Genomic DNA, 24,758 nt, shown 5'->3' on the forward strand with positions numbered 1-24,758 from the left:
ATAAAGCTTACAAGTGGTAATACAGGTACTTGTAAGATATTCGTACACACATTTCTCAAGTATCGCGATAAATACTTCCTGTTTTTTTCATAGTGTTTCAGGTGCAACGAGTAAATTGTTAATTTTAGCTCGTGGCTGAGTCAGAACCACTTTTGCTGAGATCAAGTCCCGCAGAAACGAGAATATGGGTACCGTTACCAGAAGGACTGGTACACTTCTGACACATTTCTGCGAAGCATGTAGATAACAGTACCGTTATCAATTAATACCCGTATACTCGGTATGTATTATACACTCGATTCTATATCAATCCTGTTTTACGTTAATTAATCTTACAAGGTCAATTATAATGTGTAACCGAGTGTCCAAATTTTGTATCTCATTTTATTTCACGCATAAATCACAATTTCTAAGTCCATCAGTAATTAGATGTATCTTACAATATGTACATCTCACTGCCAGCTAGTGTTCTGTTAAAAGTGCTAAAATATTTTTATCAGCCTATGCAGAGAAAGTTCCAGGTAGAGGAAAATCGATGATCATGGTAAATATCCTAGACCAGCCTCCAGACTGATGGAACTCCTGATACTAGATGCATTACTAGCTCGTCTACTGATCCTGTTCGAATCAGCTCCAAAAATAGCAGCTATTTCTGCGCTCTTCTTAATCGAAAGTGCTTCGTGATGCGCTCCAGATCTGCTGGAACAATGGGACAAACACTTCTTATCCCTTTCCGTGCCACCAACGTATACCAAACGTCCCTGAGTGTCTCTGGCACTAACGACCAGCACCTTCTCACTGTCCGACGATTGCTGAGACTTCCTTCCCGGATTAAAGAGGTCGTAATCCAGGGCGAGGTTATTCGAACTGCCGTAGCTTGACGACGACTGCTTCTGGAAGTAAATAGAAACGGCAAAATTTCGTTTTATGTCGAAAGTTTTAATGTTTCTCTGTTACAAACCCTTTGGCTGATTACCTTGAGTACATCCAAACCTTGAGAAGGTGTTCGACTTCTGCTCGTTTTAGTCGCTCGAACTCTATCCGGACTGCCCGCTCTGCTGAGGGTACTCTCGGAGGGCACGATGCCTCTTTGTCTTAGCTGTTCGAGAATCGTTGGTCGAATAGGTTGTCGCGCACAGTAACATTTGTTGCTTTCCGAACAGCTGTCCGTGTCGCAGGAACACACCACCGTGTTCGGGGACACTCGTGGCTGCTCCGGGATCCTCCTGGACAGGGAGCAGTAACACTTATCCGCTGAGACGCAGGTGCAGGACTCGGAATCATAACTGCACTCGCTGCAACTCACATAGCCGCTGCTGCTTCTGTTGGCCGCTGCTCCTGTACCTCGACTTAGTCGTCTACCTGTGGAAAGTGTAGGATCTTAATTAGTCTTTGGTTACTTCAGAGAGAGGTTCATGCTTTCTTACATGTATCACTGTCCTCCGAAGTGGTATGGCAACCCCTACCCTTGCTCATCCTCCAGGAAGACCTTCTTTTCCCCAATCTGTTGGCCAGCACTCGGTTCCTATGATTATTCCTCGCGTCGCAGGAAGAGCTGCTGCCGAAGCTATCGTTCAGCCTTCTCGCTGGGAAGATCACGGAAGTGAACTCCGTGGGCCCGCCCTTTAATCTCGACACCGATCTCTTAATAGCCCTGCCAAGCAGGCAAGATGGACGGCTCGATCGCCTTCGTTGCGGTCTTCGACGTCTTCTCATTATGCTGGCCGATCTCTGATAAAGCTCGTCTTGCGTCAGCGTTGCCGCCAGCTTCAGTAAGAACTCTTTGTACAGAGGTTTCAAGTCGTTGAAGGACATCCCTTCAGGATCTAGACACAGCGTAGAAATTTTACGATATCTGTTGAAGGGTGGGGTCATTTGTAGTATGTAACGTTTAACAGGGAAAATCTTTGAATTCTATCAAGTAGTACTTACCAATGATAGCTGCCAGGATGTCGTCGACGCTGGTCAAACCCTCCTGATTCCTAAATTCATCGAATAACTCGGTGAATCCCAGTGGAGTGCCACCCTTGAGGCTATTCGGTCTCCTGGCACTCCCAGGATTTAAGAAGCTTCCTCTGCGGGGTAATTCAACCCTAGTCATCAGATCCCCTCTGTCCACGTCTATGTCACTCTGAGATCTCTTCAGTCTGCTCTCCTGGAGGATCTTCATCGCATCTTCGGATCGACTTACCGGTGGTTCGCTACCGGCTCTGCTTCTCTTCCTAACTCTGGGCTGACTATACTCGGGTAGATTCAAATTGGACGTAGAGTCACTCAGCTGTTTCTTCAGAGGTTTGTCCATGGTGACCACTCTACTCACTCGTCTTCCGGACGTCGATCTCTCTTGGTCCCTCGATTTCCTGCGTTCCACGAGCACCGAGTTCTCTTGAACCAACTGATAGTTGTTGCTCTTCGACCTACCGAAGAAAATATTCTCTTGAGAGCTTTTTATCTTGGTCCGATCCAACTTGTTGCTAGTGTAAAGCTCTTCTTGGGTGAGAGTATAGATCTTGTCTACATCTTTGAAGTGGTCCTCGTAGAGTCTTTCCTTGCTGCTTTGTCGTTTACCAGCACGCTCGTACAACGAGTTCTCTTCACTCTTGCAACCTGGTTTCTCGATTCTGTCGTAGATCGCAGCATCAGGTCTCGAAGAGAGAGCCTCTTGTCTCTTCGTTTCATTATGAGAGGGATTCAAGTCGTACGAGGCGTGTGTCTTTTCGTAGATCGTCTCTTTAGTGTCTTCTGATTCTTTAATGGGACTCTGTGTCTTTGGATCATCATTCTTATCTGTCCTCTTCATGACGGGAATCTTTTCGTACCTGTTCGAGACCCTCTCGTAGAGAGTATTAATATCAATGTCGTAGAGCTTGTCCATCTGGTTCTTGGAATGGTCCGTCTCAATCTTTTCCGGAATGCTTAGCTCCTTCATGCTGTTATGCATTCTGTTCTTCGAGTTCTGTCGTTCTTCTTCCCTAGATATCTTCGAGTTCAAATCTTTTGGGATGGAATTTAAGTTCTGCAACATTGGACTCATTTTACCCTTGGGATTGGGTTCTCGTCTCTTCCCTCTGGCCTCCAGAATGTCCTCAGCCTTCACATCAGAGTTCTTCTTCTTTCTTCTGGGAGCTTTTAACAATTCCGCTGGTTTCCCAGTCTCTTCCTCCGTAACCGAGCTACACACCGAGTTCTTCTTGGTCCTTGGTGGTCTTACTGGTTGCGTGGGAGTTGATCGAGCCCCTTCCGACTGCAGGATGTTCGTCCTGGCACTAATTCTGCTAGTTGGACTAGGCTCTCGAACGCTGGACGCAACCGACGCTAGACTAACGCACCCGACGCCATTCGCGTGCCTTGGTCGGCGTCGATTCGCGTCCAGATCCGCGAGGAGAGCCCTGTAGAGCGTCGCTGCAGCCGCCACTGCGTCTTCTTCAGTTTCGCAAGCGAACGCGTGGCATTCCAGCAGTCTGGTCGCGCCTGGACGGCGCATCACTACTGCGAAGATGGGCGGATAATGGTCGGAGCTGGTCTTCAGACCACGCATTGTTCTGTAAATGATGAAATTTCGAATTTTCTATCTCCTTTCCTTAGCTCGCCTGACAAATCCAAAGCTGAAGTTATTAATTTCGTGTCGATTTCTTTGGGATACTCACCTGTATAGATCCGCATGCCTGTCTTCAGCTGTTTGGCTCTGATCGTGATCGCCGACCAACGGCAAGAAAGCGTGATGCAAATCACCAGACGGGGCTCGTTTAGCGCGAAGTCTAAGCGCACTCCACACAGCTATTCTACGAAAGGGGTTGTTTTTCTCGCAAGTGTCCGTCGTGCGGAAAGTCAAGCCGCGTCGGGAAACCTCGAGCTCCGCTCTCACCGAGTACTCGATCCGTTCCAGCAGTTGACGAAGAGGCTCTTGAAGACCTCGAACGCTGGCCACGCGGCCACCCACTGGTGCTGCTCCCATGTACTTCACCTAAAATTGTTACTGATTAGTCCACCGTTCAAGGGGTTACGCTGAAAGTTTTGAGAATTTCTGCTCGTTATTTTTGAAGCTCTTAGCATGCCAGAGCGCCATATTGTTACGAAGGGAAAATAATCACTCTATTAAAACACACTTTGCTGTGGTATGCGCTCCGTAATCGGCGAGATAATGAAAGTTCATTAAGATACAAATGCGGTGTACATTATGCACATTAATCGATGTGCTATTCTCTTATCAAGAGTTTTCATCGAACACCTTGCCCATCCAAACCACCGATGCGAGGTAGTTCGCTATTGGTAGCTTAACCGAGAGTAATTAATTTATCGCAGAATGATTTTTCGCGTCACAGAGTCAATTATTGGTAGGTGGACTATAAGTAGAGCCTTTATATTTTAATTCAAAGTTGAGTATTGGTTTTTAGTCTTATCCCCTAGATGTCAAGGACCCAAATTATTATCGATGGCGCAACGAAACGACGCGGAAGAAACAGCTCATAAAAACGGGGCAATAAGAAAAATCCGCATACCGATGCAGCAACGAAGGGGAATTTTTCAGTGCTCCAAATAGTCGCCCCGTCACGCTCTGCGAATCGTGAACAGAATGAAAGTGACGATTAACAATGCCAGGACGATGTCTGCTCGAGGAAAGTCTTAGTTTTTCTTATCCTCGCGAAAGATTTGGGTATTTTTTTCATTGCCATTCTTCCCTTGGAAAATTAACCATTAACTGCTCTGACGAATGTTTCAGATCTCGTATTTTAAAAAGTTTGTTTTTCCAAGAGAAATTAACGTTGATTTACAAAAATTAATCATATTTTATTTTTTATTTTCTTTATCATTTTGTTTCGATCTTGTTGCTGGAAAACGAGGCAAGTTTGATGGTTTCAATCTAAAGATCGTGCAACACGAGAAAAAAACAAATTATTAGAAATAATATTTTCTTGTTTCTCGACGAAAATTGCGCTCGACCGTATCGCATAATTAGTAGTCCGCAATATTAAGTGTTACGAGGCTCTTAATCTCTGCTGGCACGTTTGTTCTACTCTCATTCAACGATAACTCGCTTGAAGAAAGAGGAATATTTAATTCAAAACGACCTTCATTCAATTAATTATACCATCATTTTCAGATCGTTCGATAGAACAGTTTATAAAAATGAATCAATTTGTATACGAAAATATTCGAACTGTAGATTCGAAGTAAGAATTTCTAATATTTCCGAGTCCTCGTTATTTCTACGCTTTGAAAGTCGCTTATATCCGCTTCCTTCTTTTTCGAACCAGCAATTAGTTCGCGACCAATTATTCGTCGATCTATATTTTACCTGTACTCGAATAAATTTCTCAAATTTGACTCGATCACAATAAGTGTAACACCCTGTGATTCTATCGACGAGGTGCAAACTCGTTTCGAGAGTAGAACGAACGTTCGTTTCCCGAGATTTTCTGAACAAGTCCTGTACGATCGGATTAACATAAGTGAAAATCGTCTAGTTCTTCTTGATCCTATCTAATTGTAGTGAAATCTTTGTGTGCAGATTTCTGACGGCGAGGAACAGAGAGCGATTTATAAATCACCAAGAATGAGCAAGCTTTTTTACTGCAATTCCGTGGCGAACGATGTTTCCGGGGATTTAATTAACAACTTCATTAAAGATATTCCCATTAAAAACTTCCGAATCATCAAACCCAAGTATACTATTTCCTTTCGGTAACTTTTAAACGATGGAGGAAGAAAGAACTCCGCTTTACCGATCAGGAATCCCCGATATTCACCTGCTACCATGGTTAGCAATATAAAAAACAAAATTACTAGAACGTTTTAGGTGAAAGAAATGATGTTCCAAAGCAACAGAGAAGTTCCCGAGGTGTTCGATGACACACAAAGTCCGGAAAAAAGTAGGAAAGAAAGTAATTGATGTATTTACCGGTAAAATTGCAGCGGCACATTCCCCAGGTGTTCCGCTTTCGGCTTCCACGGAAGCGAACATCGCCTCAATTCGAGCTTGCACAGCACTGTTCACTCTCCTCTGCTCCTCTGTGCTCATGTCTTCAAGGTGGTTCGAATTCATGGTTGACACCCCTCCGTACCACCCTCCCATGGTGGAACCATAAATCGATCTGAAACGATAAGTGAAACTTTTTCTAGACAACACCGATCGATACCAGTTTAATCAGAAATTTTCTATATTAGAATCTAATTTTCCAGATTTTGAACGACGAAATGGGAAATTGGTACCTGGAGTCCTCGAACAGCGCATCGATGCGAGCTTTGCTCCTGAGGGAGCATTCCGATGCAGGACCAGCCAACCGGAAGCCATCCTCGTAGCAGGGCATCCCCACACAGGACATCTCGATGTGACTTCAATTATTTACAAGTCTTGCAAGCTCCTTGGAGCTTTTCTTTTCGTCCTACTTTCGTTGAACGACGTCATTCGTTCTGAAACAGATCGATCAGAAAAACATAAGTTTCAGTTAGGAATAAAAAATGTATAGTGACACGCGCTGATGAAAAAATCTAAAGGATCTCGCCAGGATCTCACCTCGTTTCCACGGAGCCTTGCCGTTGATAGCCAGTCTGCGGTAAATTTATGCGAGAACTGGCTTCACCAGACGGCTGGTAATTAAAACTATAATTGCAGACGAGATCGGGGAAAGAATTTTTGATCGACCATCTACGCCGGTCCCGAGTAAAAGTGACGGGATCCATCGTGGTACTTCATGATGGATCTTTTATTAAATTTTTTTTTTGTCTAGCTGAATATTTAAATGGTTTAAGATTGATTCGAATCAATATTCTTTGACTGCTTGCAATTGATCATGAAACCTAACTGGTACACGTCTATTATCGTTGCGTCAGCGAATTCCAGAAGGATATTCATTATAGCTGATTACAATATAGTCATTTTGAAATCGTCGATCAGTCAGCGTTCGCGTCAAACGTTGATCTCGATATTTACTCTCCTGCCAGATAGAAATCGTAACGAGACTCGATACTCGCTCGTGTAGAATTATCGCGTGCTCCTCGATTTTCACCTGTTCGATGCACCGCGATTCTTAGAATTTCTTAAATGGAAAACGTCAAATTGCCGTTCGATCGTGAGATGGTAAATGTTTTCACCCTGGATAGTTATCGCGTTTATCCAGTATGTTTAATGCACCTCGGCAAAAGTAATTTGAACTTGAAGAGGGAAAGTTATTTTTCTAAGTTAGATAGGAATCTTGTCTGGCGTTACAGTGATTTATTGAAAAAGAAAAAGAAAATGTTTGTTTAGATATTTTGTTTTGTAATTCGAGAACTTTTGGTATCAACAACTTTCATTAATATAAATCAGCTATAATGAATTTAATTCAGTAATTTCAAAATATAATTCTATATCAAACATGGTTCTTCAAGACTAAAACGGTTAATTTCTAATTATTGATCAAATTCCATTTCAAGATGAGCTGTTGTCGACGAACGGCGATCTTTTTACAGTTACATGGTCTCGCATGCTCCACGATGCTGTACGGATTTTTCTGAAAGCGTCGATCTCCCGGCTCGATGCTCGCCTATTACCTCAAGAATAACTGTCGTCGACGAGTTTGTGAGCGTGTTCACCGCGTATAAAACGGAGACCATCTTCATTTGCTCACGTGGTTATCTTTGACCGAGCTGATTATCGAAAAGTGGGCGATTACGAGTTTTTCCATTTAAATTATAACGGGGATGAACCCTGGAAGACGAATGCAAACGATATATCTCCAGTTTGACGAGGTTCGATGAAGTTTGAAACGCGATTCAGATCAAGAATCAACTGTGCAATTTTTAATATGGATGATTAATCAACGGAGGAATATTTAAATTTGCCATCTCTTTCGATGAAATGAAAGTTCGTCATGTCGGTATTAAGGTCGGCAAACAGATTACAGCATCACGTGTCAGTGAATCGCGTGGAGAAACAGAATACATGGTCCGTTTTAAACGTGGATCGTTCAACTTACAATTACCAAGTTCACGGTTCGTTTACTGTTTGCGTTCAGCTTAATGGAAATCGAACAGACAAACGGAAGCAACTAAACACGAAACTGTCGGCGCGCCTTGCCCAGCAGGGAAAATCAAACCTTTCTCAATGTAAATGGCGAAGATCGAGGTAAAGACCGAGAAAAATGGTTGCACGCTCGATATATCGCCTTCCATCACCCCGTTGTTAAAATAATGCCAATTCTTGCGATAATACAGCGATCTTAGATGCTGAAAAGTTAAGGGAAAATTAATTTAAAAAGTATCACAACCAAGGTCCAGGAATGATCATTTTTCTTTCGGGTCGAAGTAGAAGAGATTCAAGCACGATCGATGGAATTACAGAGCGAAACACTTTTCTCGAGTTTCTTTGTGGTCGAGAAACCTACATTACGGAACGATGAATAACATATGAATTCGACGAAACATCAGTCATCTAATTGTACATAAAAAAAAAAGCACCGCTATGAACAATTATCATTGAAATAATTATCACAAACTTGGCTATACACAATCGAACCACCGTCGAAATCAATTCACGTCACCTTATGTCGAAGAAATTTTCCAAAAACTCATCGTTTTGCATCACTTACTTTCTCGTGATCAATTCCAGCGCAGAAAATCCTCAATTTCCCTGAATGAACTTTCGCGAAACACCTCGATCAAACATCGAACAGCACTCGCACATCACCATCTTGCGTTTCATCCTACAAAATCGCACTACATCAACTTCTGACCCCTGTCGATCGGGCATCGAAGTCACCAAGGATCATCGTTCCACGTGAGCTCTGTTTTTCTCTCTAATTGTCGCGATTTCACCGATCGGAACGGTATATAAAATGTACATTCACAGCGAAGAGAGGAAGGTGTACGTTGTTGAAGAATCGACCTTGGCCGCGAGTCGATCCGGATGACCGTCGACGTGAAACTGCCGGGGATGTTCCGCAGGAGAGACTCGAGTTCTCTAGCCGGTGAGTCGGCTCCTCCACGCTGGAACGAGGAGGAGGAGAAGATGGACGGAGAGAGCCTCTCGGTGGGTCTCTTCAGCTGCTCTCAGGAAGGGTGAACGTCTGGATGTGGCTTTTTGCCGGAAATTTCGTGCTACGTCTCGCCAGTAACGCGTAAGTATCATGGTGATTGATTACCTTTGAATGAGAAAATTAGCTAGAAGGGTACGTTTCCTGAACACATTTATACGTGTCACGTCTTTGATTTCTCGCGTCGGACCCATGATTAATTAATTGATACTTACGTCATTAACCCGATCAATATTTTCTTGTACCATTGACGATCATTAATTAGTTTCACTTGCACGTTTCACGGTAACCACGTTAATTTTAGTGTTTAAGGGATTGCAGAGAATGCTTTCGTAATGATAATAGTTGATTCGATGCCCTGTGCTTTGGTAACCCGAAGAAATTCAGTAGCAGGAAAGTAGGTCAAAAACTAGTTACGTATATTACGCTAATTACTGTACTTTAATGTGCAATCATTATCCGTAGGGAAAGGTAGAGTTATCAAGGAATTGGAGAACGCAAGACCTCTCATTACCATTATAATACGTGCTCGAAATATTTGCATCGTAAAGGAGTTACGAGAGAAACTCCGTTCCATTGTCCTGTGTTACAAGAATCTACGTTTTCCGTCGAGTAACAATCGCTCAGGAATTTTCCCATCATGAAAATTTCAAATTGCTCATTTTAATACATATTTTACGTTTTCTATACTTTCTTTGTCTTCTTCCTGTACACCGAATATACTTTGGTTTCTTGTTTCTTATAAATTAAAAATTGTTACAGTGGATGACTCAAGTGGACCATCTGAACAACTCGAAATGAAACCAACTCCAAATATTCAAGATTATCGTAAAATATCCACGGTAAGAGACACCTGGTCCATTAAAGAGCCATTTCTTGCCCCCGAATTTTCGAATCAATTCAGGTCATACACTCAGACATCGAATGTTCCCCATTTTCATAACTTCACGTCCCTGAATGATATTAGTCTTTTATATTCCTCGTTTATTAATCCAAATTCCAAATGCACATAACATAGACCCAAAAACCTCAAAAAAAAAGAAAATCGACTAAAAGGAGTGTATATAGAGTAACGCAGAGGTCAGTGCATCCAGTGACCAACATTTTTACTTGTCGATCAAGAGAGGACGTACACGGTGAAGGAAACAGAGAGGAAGGTGAAGAGGAGGAAAAGGAGGAAGCGAAGCATCAGCGGAGAAGCTGCGGAGCAGTCTTCTGGATTCTCTGGTTTCCATGGTTGGTCCTGGACGGCGTGGTAACGCCGTAACCGATAACGGTACCCAGCTTCGACGGCGCTCACCAATGTAAGAGTACTGTTATTCCAACGATGCAGCTGTCCTCTCTGTTCCACTCCTTTTCTCCTTTCGCCATTCTTCTTCGTCCTTCTCGTTCTTCCCCCTTCTGGTATTCGCCTGAGCAGTTCTAAACGCGGACCCAAGTCTGCTAAACATCTCGTAAGATCCCTCATCAATCAGCTGGGGATTTCATCATTCCCTATGTTCATTCCTTTCTACCGTCTCTCATCTGATCAGACATTCGTGGCATTGAACTATATTTAGCATGAATTTTTATTTTAATATTTTTGTAGATGTATAAGGTGTTTCAGTTATCGTGAACATTTTGTATTTTTGTCGTCTGAGGGTTGTTAGGGTTACTTATCGTTGAATTCATTTTCATACAATTGCAAATGGCAGACCGTTGCTTCATTGTGCGTTTAAGGTGCATCAATGTTCGACATTAATTTCTTATTCCACGACATAGCAAGACGAAATTTCATCACTTTCGCGTTTACGAGTGTCGTGATTAAAGGATGTAGACGATCGTCAATCGTGTCCAGTTATTTTAAAGAGTCTTGTAACCAGCGTGGTTACAACAGCGACAGCTGGCGGACACCTCTTCTAACCGGAAGTAATCACGGCTGTCGAGCTTCCAATGGAGTCGCTTTCGCAGCTGTCGTCGCCTTGAACTTTTCCCAATCCTTGATTGCATAAGTAATTATACTTGACGAAGTTTTCAGACATTTATCAAAAAAATACATTAATGTTCTATATCTTAAAAATTAGAATTTTCTTCAAAATTGTCAAGTTTTACGCGACGAGAAATCTGTTAACGAGAGAAATTATATATACGTCCAAGAATTTGTGACATCGTCGAGTGAAATAATCAATGTTGCTATTATTATCCTTGATTATTCCGTCGAGAAACACGCAAGACCTTCGTTATCTCGTTAATTCAGAATCCTTTACTGTGATTCTGTCGCTTCCTTTTAAATCGGTCCGAACAACCTTTTCGCGTAATTGTCCTCCAATTATTTTTTTTTCCTGAACAAAAGTGGTACGAACTACAATTGGTGATTCTAGGTCACCCCTTTTAAAAGCCATCAATCCTTCGCACCTGGTACTCGACGTAATGTATAAAATTTTTTTCTCGCACAGATTTTCGAAACGCTTTAATTATACGATTAAGAAGCGAAGGATTTTTCCTTTTTTTAATTTGAAATACCATCGGGATACGAGATCGAGGCCACACGCCGATCCGATTATAGAGTACCGTTTTAAAATGATGAATTTTTTAACCGAATGAATTGAATATCGAGCGATAATTGTAAACGAAATTTCGCTTTATCGAGGACCATATCGTCGGTGACCCTAATTCTCGCGCGAACGCGGTACACCTGTGTGTGTAACTGTAAATTTGTCGTATTACGTTCTAACTGTAATGCACAGGTATTTCGGTGTTTCCATGCTTTTCCTTCTGGCGATAAATTTTCCACGTGATTTCTCATGGAAAACTCTTCTCACCTGTTGCGTACACGTTATTTAACCAGGTGGTTAGGAGTTAACAAGTCTTTTTAGCACATTCCAATCGGTGATCGTGTTCGATCGTAAAAATAAACTCTGTAAATGCACGGTTTCTTTTAAATTTATAAATATTATTTTCCATATCGTTGGGCAGCCCATTTGCATAGTAATAGCCATAAGAAATCTCTCGATTCGTGGCGCCTTAATAGCATATTAAAATTTATGGATTATTCACGGTGGTTTGTAACTCTTGCTTGTAAATTTACAACGGTACCGCTTGTGCTTCTATTGTTTTAATACTGTTATACAGCGCGTTCCCAGGCATCCTGGACGATCTTTTTCAATCTAGAATCTAAAATAATTTTTCGAAACTGATAGTGAGGCAACGGTTTGATGTAATGATTCGAAATTCATTGCGACGCGAGTTGAATTATAGAGGATGCTATAGTTCGTGAAATGTTACCTGCAATCTTGCGTAATCGTAGCATCATTTGTAGCATTTGTAATTAACATTTCAATAATGTTCGTATCCTCTTTTTAATTTGAAAGTGGAGAATTATTCATGTTTTTTATTTATTACAAAGAATGTAAAAGGATCGTCAGGACGACGTAATTTTTGCATTACGTCAGGATGCAGATGCACCTCGAAGGCCAACGATTACGCGTCCGTAACTCGAGGTAATTGGAATTCTTTTTACTTTTATTTTATTTTCATTCCTTCTCATTATTTAAATCACCGCATGAATAACTTTAAATAGAAGTTGGAGATTAATTTGGTTAATTTTCTAAAATAAGTCATCTAATTTTTCTAAAATTAAATAAAAATTGTGTACTGGTTGGAGACGAACAACGACCAAACGTTTGGTTTTAGTTGCATTGTTAGTTTATTATTAATTAATTCTGCAATGGCAATCGACACGTAACAATATACATAACATGTTCACAAGTAATTCAAGAGGATAGGATGGATCTCCGATCACGTTTCGACTCCGACGATTCTTTCCCACTGTTTCTCTCGTGTTCTACAACGCTGGTAACCCTCTTCGATCATTCAGTTATTCAAATCTATTTGAAATTTCGGTCCTAGAAAATTTTTGAAAAAGAAAATGGAACGATGTAAAATAATGGTTGTAATTGCCAAGTATTTTATCAACATTCTATGTACCAGCATTCCACACGCTCGTGTCGGTGATCTTTAGAAGCTAACTTACGTAAGAGGACGCGGTTACACGTAAGCGTGTCACGAGAGGAGCTCGTGCGATTTCGAGCGCAATGAAACGACGGGAAACACGAACAAGAGATTCCATCGAGTTCTTTGTGCGATAAATACATTATTTTTCACGACTAGACTGCGAATGTTTAAACAAATGATGAAAAAAATAACATAATAGCCATTCTTTTTTAATTTGAAAACTAATTATTTATCTTTATAATCCTCGAGCAACTGTGCATCAAATAGTAACAATTTTTTGCTTATCCTCCAAGTCACACATACTCGCGCCTTTTTTTTTTAAGTATATCCATCAGTCTGAGAAAGAAATGATTCATCGCATTGTCGCATATACTTTGCATAATTTAACACGTTACAATTGCATAAACATCCGCAGTTTATTCATGAGGGTAGAGGTTCGTGGGACGAGCGCACAGGCTACGATAAAATAAATAATCGTTCGCGCCTCGCAACAAAGTTCGCACATTTTTTTTCCTCGATCAACTCTTCGTTTGGCGATCTTCGTTTAATATGTTTCCACTTGATATACAGTAGTCAATTATTTACTCGCCACAACGAAGAGTTGATTTCATACAATAGCGATTGTACCGCGAGAAATCCTAAGTAACTCTAACTACTACCGATCCTTAATGAATTCGCAACCCTTTAACTGTAACGTGGAATCATTTGCCGAGTAAAACATCTCGTTCCACACGATCTAATGTTATATTAATTTTGCATTATTTTTTTGAACGAGGAAAAAACGACTGCTGTAGGGGTCACTGGTGAACGGAAGTTTTACTCAGCAAATATTCGACACGGGTTAACGAACGAGTTTCTGCTCGGTTAAAGGGTTAAAATAGAATAACTATCGTCGAGCTGAAAACACGCTGGGCGATTTTTCTACGATCATCTGGCACATGCGATTAAATAAATAAGTTCCAGTTGCACCTGTTGTCCGACTTGGAGCTCGATCACTTTTTTCTTTCACAAGATAGCCACTCGTTCATTCAACCCTTCCGTTATGAAAAATTTACAAATAAATTCTTGGACCGTCGACGAGAGTAACTCGTCTGTGATTGACAAAAAATGATGAAATCAAAGGGTAATTTGAGAAGCAGATTGGCGAAGGGTTAATTTAACTTGTGTCAAGCGCAAGAAACACGCGAGCGGACCTCTCGTTCCAGCCTGATAATCGAATGACAAGGCGAATTCGTGAAAACCCCCTCGTCATCCGTGTTAAACTCGTTTCGGATCCGAGTAAACCGGGTCCAAGAGGTCTCCGCTGAATTCAGCATGGCGAAAGGATCGAAAGAATCGGTCGAGAAGGGCAAAAAGTCGATACAGTTCGCCAAGTCGGACGCTTCACGGCGTTTGGCACTGATTCCCATGCTGGATCATTTGAGGGATGCGCTGTACCGCGCTCCTCCTCCCAATTATCAGACAAAGTTCGCATAAAACGAAGGCACTACCGTCTTGAGAATATCTGATGTTGGAAGAAGAAAATTCGTGACTTTAGCGTGGAAATCAAATTTCAGTGGCTTATATTTTATTTACATGGTATTGGTCCTTGATCGAAACAATCGGAGGATTTTTCATCGACATTGGATAGAGATAATTTCTCTCGTTTCTAATAACTAATTTGTTTTATATTCATTTTTTTGACGTTTATATCCTTGAAATACTACGAGTGGAAAGATGCAGAACTGTATAGGAACGAAGTAAAAGGAACTATGACAACACGTGGGTCGAAATGTTCTCCATAGAAAAATCTAATGCAACCGATTATGCATTAGATACCGTAATTCGGTCCATTGCACTCGGAATATCTTGAAACATTGCTTTTTCCATCGCTGTTACGAGAACGGAGAAACTCGTTACGAAACAGGGGCGACATTTTTCATCGGTAATCGATACAATCAATGAAACTCGGAAAGAAATTTATTTTTTACGAAAAATAGTCGGCTGTTGAAGTATTAATAATTAACCCTCGAAAGGTAGAACTGGACAAGTTTATAGGAAACCTTTAGTCCCTAGTTTCTTCCGCGAAGAAAAAATAAAGGTGAAAGAGCAGGTTTTATAACCGAGCCTCTCGAAACCCTCGATCCACCGTGTGTGTAATTTTTTCTCACGCAATTAAGATTAACGTTCACGTTCCCACGAGAACCGACTGAAAATCATGCGGCGGGAATTTAAATCGCTGCATTACCTTTTCCAGGAGAAAATTGCTGATACGATTGTTCGATAGTCTACGAAAAACATAGAAAAACCTTAACGTCACGAAATATCATGCGACATCGTGCAATGCTATCAGAAACGAAGAAAATAAAAAATAATCCTCCGATTGTTTCGATTACCCGTTGCCTCATCTTCGTTATAAATCAAATTATGCACGTGATTTCGTCAATGAGTTTTCAAATTATTCCCTTCCTGTCATTGGATCCACGAGAGCCTAGTTTCCATGAAACGATGATAAAGCTACTGGTTCGTTTTCTCAGAGGAAATATTACGACGTAGCGTGGACAGTTTCGTTGACTAACGAGCTCCAGCCATCAGAACAATCTTTTTCATCAGGTGACAATAATTCTAATTATGTCTAATTAACTGGCTCGTTTTTATAACAGGAAGGTCGTCTTCCGTAACATCTTCCGTCAACAACAAGGTCCGAAGGTCTCTCAAACAACAAACTAAAATTTTTATATCTAAAGAATTTCGAAATGAATTCTTATGAAGTTCTCTTCGACGTTACTTCGAACCGTTAAGGTGCATCGATCGAAGTCCTTAATTTGACAAAGACGATCGACTTTCGAGATAAGACGAAGGAGGTCACAGGTAGAAACCAGCGACGAAGATGAGACCGGGTGCCATCAGCTTTTTTCTTGAACCGTAATTTTCCTACTCGGGCAAGGTTGTTCCGAGAATCGAAAGCCAACTGAACCAGTTGAACGCTCTTCAAGCCAGACCACCCATCACGATTTTCCACGCTAACGCCGCGAGAAAGAAGTTCCTTCTTCCATCGAACAAGTGCCCTACTTAAAATTCCACGATGGACCTCACGGAAACGAGCTCAAACAGTTGGCTCAAAAATTACGAAACATCTGTATCTCATTGTGATTCAAATGAAAATCATCAGTTAGAGTCGAACGTTCAGATTCATCGGTTCGCACTATAAACTGGTTCTTTGAGTCATTGAGCAACTGATCGTCCATGTTCGACTGAAGGCATCACTCATTTTTGTTGAGCGATAGTCGTCCTTTAACGAAACCTCGGCTGAATCAACCGATGGGCCAAAGTTTACGAATGGTTGGCCCGAAGAACACGCGACAAACGGTCCAGTAACGTGTATTCCGAGGTTCTGACGCACTTGCGAGTCAACGAAGGAAGTGGAGAGGTCCTAACGAGGCCGAGGCCTGGGTAACGGCTGGAGCTGATGTTGTTGATGATGAGAGTAGCCGCTCCTTGAGTTCACCGGAGGCTGCGTCCTCTCCGGACTGTCGTCCAGGTTCAAGCCAGCCACTAGTTGGGCTATTTCTCTATCCTTCTTTTCTTCCTTAGGTAACGCATTGCCGTTCTGCCCGCTGAATCCCAAGGAGGCCAGACTACCGTGGCTCCTGCTGCGATGTTCGGCCCGGATGCTGTAAGAAAATGCTCTCTCGTTCAGATGGCCCTTCCGTCGATAGATGCCGGTGCCGAAACGGGACTCATTCTCAGGACTGTCGGCGGCTCGATTCATCTCCGCGCTGGTTAGATCAGCGTGTGACGCGGCCAATCTCCTGGACGCTCCTAAAGTAGAGGTATCGCCTTCAGGATGGCTTCTTCTGCTTCTATTCCCAGCAGTTCCATATGTTCCAGCTGGATAGATAGCCGCCGCTGGCGGCGGTGGAACCACCGGGACAGGAGCGTATACTGGAACAATTGGAGCGGCTGCTGGAATTGGTCTGAGTCCTCTGGGATGATGGTGTGCCTTCCTGGGTAATGTGGCAGCAGGCACAAGAAGCACTGGCGCTGGTCTGGCTAGGGTTCCAGCTACCGATCGACTGCTAGGTGGTAGAGGATGAGGGTGATAGTGCTGCTGCCTGACTGGATGACCCAAGGTATGATGTCCGTAGCCATTTGTGTACATTCCTTGATGCATCTGAGGATGAAGGTGCGGCTGCTGCAGTGGATCCTCATGCGATGACCGATTTTTCAGTTTCTTTAACTTCTTGTTGGCCTTTCGACGAACGGAAGAGGACGAAGATTCCTCCAGCAGTAGAGGCTGAGCTGGAGGAGGTGGTGGCGGTGGCGGAGGAGGCGGACCAACCAGCTGACGAGGTCTGGAACCCTTGGTGCTTCGTAGTGTTCCTTGTTCTTGATACAATCCGTCAACCTCATCCCGACCTCTGGCCCAGACTTTGTGATTCTCGTCGCCGTTGTAAAGACTCAGGTCGTCGGTCGAGGTCGCGTCCAAACGCGTTGCCTGAGGGCTGTCTAAGGTGGTGCTGGACCCACCGAGGGTGTGATAGAGGCTGTTATTCGAAGGATGACCAGATGTAACTCCGTTGGTCGTCGTCGTACTTGGGTCCAGTCCCTTAGCGTAGCTACTATCCGCGTACGCGTGGAAACAACACCTGACCAGGGCGTTGGCAGCCATGTCGCGCTTGCATATAAACGCATGACACTCGAGAACCTTGATGCCGGTCGTTCGTCGTAAGACGGCGGCAAAAAGTGGCGGATGATTGGCGCTAGGCGTCCTCGCGAATGGAGAGTCGAGAGGCAGGAACCTCGTGTTCGAGGAATCTCCGCTTCCGCCTTTTACGTGCCTGACTGCGGCGCAGTAATGAAGCGCCTCAATCGGGAAAAACCTGGTGACCTTCTTGCGGTGTTCGTCCACGTTCTCCAGCAACAGGCCGTTGCTCCAGACGCTTAGCCAAGAATCGATTCCACGTGCTCCTAGAGCACCCTGCTCGGGATACAGTTCTCGAAGAGGTTCCTGAACACCTAACAAACCTTCCTTGCTCGCATGAGGCACAGAGCTGCCCAGATAGAGAACTCGGCACCGGCAGTACGGCGTAGCCGAATCTTGATTAGCACCCCTCATTTTTGAAATCGATCGAGTAGATTGAACTGGTCCAGGCAACCGGTCCAACTGTTCTAGCCTCTGGTAGTCTTCTTCTTCCGATGTAGCAAGAGATCAAAGCAGGAACAGAGCATACGCGATCCTGAAGAGATTAGCAACGATCGAGAACCGTCGAATCCGAATCATCGAACACCATCCGAAGAACAAGCATCGGACCCACGGGGGAATTCGAGCAAACACGCGAGCGTACGGTGCACACGGAACGAAACGACGACTCCACCCGGTAACACACTCCACTCGCGATTACGCAGTCACTTTCCAAAGACGCAGCCCGTCCGCGGTTGCAAAATACGCGTGCGTGGACGACGAGGAGAGCCGCTCTCGGCTATTTCGCAGCAGCTGTAGCCGCCGCTCGCTCGAGATCGCGTCAGGCCATTATGGCCGCCTTCTGACGGCTCCCCACCAAGGTACCAGCGTTCCTCTTTTCTTTCTACCTGGCTTCCCTTCTACCACCTCCTCGTCTTTTCTTTCTTCCACGAGGCCAGCTCTTGCCAACCTTTTCCAACCTCCCACCGTTCTCCTTCCTTCGGGGGCCAGGTCCTCCTGTGGTATGCGGTGTACACCAGTGGCGTCTACGTCCTCTTGGTCGCCCCTCACCTCCACGTGTACCGATCGACGGGACAGTAGGTAAGCACGGCACACCGACAAACTCGAACGCTCACAGACACTAGGTTGGAATTCAACGGGCCCGTTGAGCGGTGTGTCGCCGCTGCTGGAATCCAGAGGCGCGGCCGCAGGCGTCAGCCACGCGAGCCGCTGTCTTCGACGTTCTTCCGCGCCTCATCGGCTCTAGAAGAACGAAAATACCAAGATTTTTACAGTTTCTAAACCCCAAAAACGTTGGTCCCACTATCTTTCGTCGCTTTTTCACCGTCCACGGGACTAACCGTCGCACAGATGGCGCTGCGACCGCCTGGGCCTGGTGATCAGACCTGCTCACCAAGTTCCTCTTTCTGTTTCAGCTTTTAGCACAGCCGTGGTCGATCGATACACCGAGGACACTGCTTCTTCCGGTTTGGACAAGTCTCCGTTGATGGAACCCCCATGAAACGAGCAACAGCCAGTGGAATAACGAGCTGTGACCGCCTGTACGTTCCTCGTCGGACTGAGGACTGACGGAAGGCGTGAGACTCCGACCGACTGGGCCCCACTACGATCCATCGGGCCCCTCTCTTTCTCGCTCTTTCTTTCTCTCTTCTCTCTCACCAGCCGCTTTTCTGCCTCTCTGCAACAGGCACTCCCTGACTCGCCGTTGTCCCCGTACCTGCCTCGGGAACCCTTCGCGATGGGGTGTCCGGAATTGTGTCGAGGGAAATGCACATTCCCCAACCGATTTTACGGTGGAACGCTAATAGCCCCCGCCTGTTTTTCCTGCAGATGATGCAACCGAACGATCTATCCTCATCGCTTCAACGATCGTTCCAAGAACGACCGGTATTGAACCTTGCTATCCTTCCCGACGAGATCTAAAGCCTGATGCTAGAGATTCCATTGGAATTCTATTTATCGTACATGTTAATTTTCCAGTCTTAGGAATCTCGGGATTAACTGGATCGTGAATATTTAATTACAAATTTTATCGTCGAACCTCGTGAACAGAACTGGAACACTCGCCTCGGGCGCATTGTACGTGACGCGGCACAGTATGAGTGCATAATCTTGCATAAATTTATCCAGAAACTGTGGAACGTTGCAGCGTGTCAAGGAGCTGTACACCTACTGAGATACATTTACAATTTTAATCGGAAAACCGATTAGATCTGTACTAACGCGTGAAAAGAAAGTAGTACGAACGTTTCTGAAATCGTTAGTGGTAAACGGTTAAAGAAACTTGGCCCTAAAGTAACGAGCAAGCGGAGAAGTAATTAACCGTCAAACACTGTAGCAAAGGTTTGCGAATAGACGCGAAATGAACTTTTGAAAGCGCGACGATTAAACGCTAACTAAGTTTCTAATTCGTTAACGAAACAACGTGGTGATAAGGATCGACGAACAGTTGCAGTCTGACGCGAATTGTTCGTGGAAACAGTACACGTTCTAATTGAATTCACCAGCCATAGATTATTGTCTTCATAAATATTTAACAAAATAGTTTCTCGTTTGAACGATTTATCTCTCGTGGAAAGTTTGAAGAATCAATGTTTGAACTCCGAAGGAGTCACTGATCTCTCGATGAAATTTTAACATCGTGAAGTATTGGAGCCTAGATTTTTAAAGGCTACCATTTCATTTGGCACGTGATCGCTATTCGATTCAATGCTAATCACGTTCAATAGGTATGCCCGGGCAATCGTTGCAATGGAAGTTTCTAAGAGACGACACGTTTAGTCTCTTTGAAACTTCGAACAATGTAGCAATGTTCGAGAACGAAAGCAATCGTGACAAAACGAACGAGCTTGCGTAATCGTGGTGGCCATTGAATGACACCTGACGACTCAATTCCAGCCACGATGGAATTCACGCGTTCTCCATTTTGCGCGACCGTCGACACGGACCTTCGATTTGATCAGTTGCGCAACGAGTACTCGGGATTTCTTGGTCAACACATACGTAATTATTAAATCGAAGAAAAAGGTTACAAAATCGTTCGAATACTTCTGATTTAATATTTCATTTTGCTGTAATACTCGTTACGAGTATTAATTAATTTTCTTCAATATAATTCTTACCTCTCTGTTAGAACTCTCAGTGATAGCATTCTAAGGATCTGTATCTATGATTGATCAAATTGCATCTGTTATTTTATATAGCAGTGAACGCCCAGATAGTCTCTGACCTATAAAGGGCAACTCTCGACGGTGCGCTGGGTTTTCTTACAGGTGCGTGCATATCGAAAGGTTGCCAGTTGTCTGGGAATCTTACCTGATGAACGGTTTGTCCCTGCAAAGGAAATCCTGCCTTTTCACACGTTTCAAGGTCTCTGGACGAGGTGTTGGTCCTTTGAAAACGGTTATGGTGGTCATTGTAGCGAAGGTGCACTTTTCTATTAGAGACCTTAAGTCTGCAGGATGGAGCCAGGGTGACCGTCAGGATTTTATTGGTCACGCGATCCTGATTCTATGTTTTCTGGCTTCACGTGACGCGACTAGCGTTCCCTGGTTCTTCCTGTCTTCGACTCCACTGTTCTCGCGACTAATTACACCTGAAAGCATAGTGGTCGTCCGGTTAGTTCGCCAGCCTGTTTTCGAGGGAACGGGAAGACGTAGAAATTGCGGGGATATCACGACGTTCGCACAGGAAATTCCAACCTGGATTGGTCGTACACGTTGGAAACATAATATACACATTATACTCTTCTTTTATCGCGACTAACATCGACGAAACAAGACTGGAACGAAATTAATGACACTCTGCAGTGTTTTTACCGCTCGTTTCCGTAATTTCTGAAATGGCACAGGACGAATTCAGGACTAAATTAATGGTTGCAATTTTGTTTCGCTGTTTATTTATGACCCCTTCAAAGCTGATGGTAAAAATTCCAACCGTATCACAAGTTTCGTGTTTCGTACTTTCAAACGTTGAAAAAGAGAAGGCGTTCGAACTGGACAGGCTCTTAAAAAACACGCTTGCATTCCAGACGATCGAGAATGGCACATTAGTATGTAAATAGTCGGATTCGGGTCTGAGTTGACCGGGTATTTATTTCAGAAGGTGGATCCTCCGTTGGTCGAAGGACGACCGTGAGGTTCTACGAAAGCGCTTTACCCATCGTTGAAATCACTGGTTCCTCCCAGCATCACTATAATCTGTCTCTTCATCTTCAACCTCTCGTTTTACGACTTTTCTATCTATTTTATTTCGAAACAAGAATATCTACTTTTGTTGGAGAGAGGTTCTCTATTTATTTGTTTAATATCTTTGAGCATTGTTCCTTTGGAAAATATTGTAATAAGTAAAAATTTAGGAACTATAATTATGATATTAGGAAAAATAATTTAACAAGTTTTGAGCAGTTACTGTGTACTCTTGTACAATGTATTTTAAGATCGAGTGGCCGAATTGTGGCCCGATGTTTCGAAGGTTCCTGAAATCGAGGATCGAGTGGGTTAGTGGGTCGTTGTCACGTTAATTACGAGGAATTCAGAAGCTGTATGTACCGCGTGCAATCACCTCCTTGCATGGGAATCTTTCTCCCATCTTTCTTCCATTATCATTTCCAATACCATAAAATTGCACAAAAGAAATTATGCCTTTCTTTGTTCCTCGAACGATCAAGAATAATTAATTCCTCTTTCACGAGAGAAAAATGAGTCAACTTATTTAAAATTAAGTTTAAGTATTCTCTTCTCTTTTTCGATTTTTTAATGCAAATAAAGTGAACAAAAGAATAAGTAATAAATGATTAGCAATACAGTAGTGACTTTTACCAGGGAGTTCGAAGCCGCAAAGAAATCCCACTTATACTTCCGGCAAAAGAGCAATACCGGTCTCGAGTTAGCCGGGGAAAGCTTTTAAAATACTTGGCAATCTTCTTTCTCTTTTTCCGGGTTAACGATGTCAGGACACTTGTTGTACACTTCCTTTTTCCGCGAACCCTTGTTTCGCTACTTTAATTTAACTGATATCAATGCTCTTACATGGCGGTAGCTACTTCAAACCGCAAATTAGAGAATTTCTCTACTGAACATTGACTACCAATTTACAATGCAATACAAAGTTACAAAAGAAACTTTGCCATCGATGAAAAAGTTCACGTCTAAAATTGACCAATTTCTACCATCATCTTTCCCTTGTCGTTTTCACTTCTTCTTGCTTCCAGACACCAGTAATTCTCTGTTGATTCGGTGAAATAACCGATCAAATATATTCTTAAACAATCTCTCTTGAAACCTCCATCCTCGCATTCCGGAAATCCTTGAGCCATAGATCAATCCTCTGGAAAGCTCGTCGTCGATCTTAACTGCTTTCTACGACAACAGCGTGCCAACTCTTTGAAAGTTCCATGCAAACAAGCCCCAGGCTATGGGAAACATGCGTAAAAATTCATGAATCTTTCGTGTCTGTTACCTAAACGTCGGGAGCGTGACATTTTGTTCAGGCTGCCCGTACTTTCCTTCTCGTGTCATCTTTGTTTCTTTGTTTTCCAGCCTCTGGAAAAATTTAACCCACCTCGAAACGCAACAATTTTTTCCGATCGTATCATTTCATCGAAACTTCATTAGAAAATTAAACGATTACATGCTGAAGAATCAAACGTGTCAGAGGTAATAAACAGAGAGCCTGGCAATATATTCATGTTTCTCATTTACATTGAAAACAGACATTCTTTCCTCCATAATTACCTCATAAGTCTTTCATGCATGTGACACGCAATTTGTTCAGCTGGAGACTCTATTTCGCGCTGAACAGCTACATCGACGACACATGCGTGCATTGAAGTCTCCATTGTCGATTAGAATAACGGAAGCCGTTGGTGTTAGGAAAAAGAGACGAGTTACGTAGCGGTTCACTTTTACTAATGTGACCAACTTAAAATGCTGTTACCTTACCGATCTAACGGGTGTCGTTCGTTACGGTGCACCAGTCAGTAATTAACAGTTCATTAACATACACCTAAGGCACCGTTCTTGGTGGCTGTTCAAGAATGAGCTGAGAAATCGAGATACTTATTTTTTATTTGGAATATATGATACAATTTGATGAAAAAGAATATCTTTCAATGGAATAATCTTCGAAATTAACGAGCTTCGATAGAATATATTGACAAGCGAACCGAATGCCGTAGGAGAAACTAGAAAAATTCTTTCTCGTACGCGCATCGAGAGCAACGGAACTTCCGACACGGGGTATCCGCTTTTCCGTCACGTAGCTGTGCCTTTAGATAGGCAGAGCTGGTCGGGTCGTGGCTTGCAACACATCCACATGACTATTGATGGCAGAATGCCGACGCGACGCATGAAACTCATGCGAAAGCAGAGCTGAATGACGCTCGGTTCGCAAGCTAACTTCCAGCTCGAATGCCATTCGAATTCCTTCCTCGATCAGCTTCGAGATGTGCATCGAACCGTGTTCGATTCTTTATTTATTTCTTCGTTCACGGATCTATCATTTCGGATAGGAGTAATTCTCCTTTGATTCTTGATAATGAAAGAACGATGGATTCAGGTTTCTCGTTTGAAATCTGAGAATTTGTTAAAGTGCCTGTGTCAAGATTTATGGTAATTAAAATAGATAACATCCAACGGAAGTGTCTTATTAATAAATGTAATAGAAGGAACATAACATAGAGCGAGTCGATCGAATGGAATGCTAAGAGTGGCAAGTTTCCCAGCGAATTTTTTCACTCGAGCCAACTCCCATAACAGCAGACAATATCGAAACTGCAAAGTACAAAGGCTGACATTTAACCGAGAGCCATCGCACGTGAGCATTAAAGCGTTGGGACCCGTGAGAGACCCCCCATAACAGGTCACTGCCATCGAGAGAGGAACGAGCTGGTTCGTAGCAGCAACTCCCTTTATGGGAGAATGGGATCCACTTTATTCTTGTACGGTCAGGTCGCTTCTTTAATCCGTAAATCTGTTTTTCTCACGGATCGAATGGTACGCGTTAGGGGATTTAGAAATCGAAGAGTTTTTAAAGATCGTATACCGATGGAGAGGTTTTTCTTCCTGGTT

The 24,758-nt window shown here is 43.2% G+C and overlaps 2 protein-coding genes and 1 long non-coding RNA gene across 6 annotated transcripts; 1 reads left to right on the top strand and 2 right to left on the bottom strand.

Moving 5' to 3' along the window:
- Positions 1-10: 10 nt before the first annotated feature.
- On the bottom strand, positions 11-9,236 carry LOC117604703 (uncharacterized). 3 transcript variants are annotated; one of them, XM_034325080.2, is made up of 8 exons: positions 8,568-9,236; positions 6,211-6,411; positions 5,900-6,092; positions 3,648-3,964; positions 1,933-3,542; positions 1,467-1,826; positions 977-1,362; positions 11-893 (listed from the first exon to the last, which is right to left on the bottom strand). In XM_034325080.2, the coding sequence occupies exons 2-8, from the start codon at positions 6,321-6,323 to the stop codon at positions 540-542; spliced, it is 3,333 nt and encodes a 1,110-aa protein (XP_034180971.1). In that variant the 5' UTR covers positions 6,324-6,411; positions 8,568-9,236; the 3' UTR covers positions 11-539. The 3 variants fall into 3 exon arrangements, with proteins under 3 accessions (XP_034180971.1, XP_034180970.1, XP_034180967.1); XM_034325079.2 differs by having other exon boundaries at positions 11-890; positions 1,428-1,826; XM_034325076.2 differs by having other exon boundaries at positions 1,428-1,826.
- LOC117604706 (uncharacterized) lies at positions 8,953-10,670 on the top strand. The gene is made up of 3 exons (XR_004581502.2): positions 8,953-9,095; positions 9,774-9,853; positions 10,134-10,670. It is a non-coding gene; the product is annotated as an uncharacterized LOC117604706 (long non-coding RNA).
- Positions 10,671-12,660: 1,990 nt separating this feature from the next.
- Positions 12,661-19,426, bottom strand: LOC117604704 (uncharacterized). Of its 2 annotated transcripts, none has more exons than XM_076688234.1 (2): positions 19,082-19,426; positions 12,661-18,930 (listed from the first exon to the last, which is right to left on the bottom strand). In XM_076688234.1, exon 2 carries the CDS (start codon positions 18,100-18,102, stop codon positions 16,417-16,419), a length of 1,686 nt encoding a protein of 561 aa, XP_076544349.1. In that variant the 5' UTR covers positions 18,103-18,930; positions 19,082-19,426; the 3' UTR covers positions 12,661-16,416. The 2 variants fall into 2 exon arrangements, with proteins under 2 accessions (XP_076544349.1, XP_034180972.1); XM_034325081.2 differs by having other exon boundaries at positions 19,029-19,426.
- Positions 19,427-24,758: the final 5,332 nt, after the last annotated feature.

This window comes from Osmia lignaria, chromosome 5 (assembly GCF_051020975.1).
Source record: "Osmia lignaria lignaria isolate PbOS001 chromosome 5, iyOsmLign1, whole genome shotgun sequence".
NCBI lineage: Eukaryota > Metazoa > Arthropoda > Insecta > Hymenoptera > Megachilidae > Osmia > Osmia lignaria.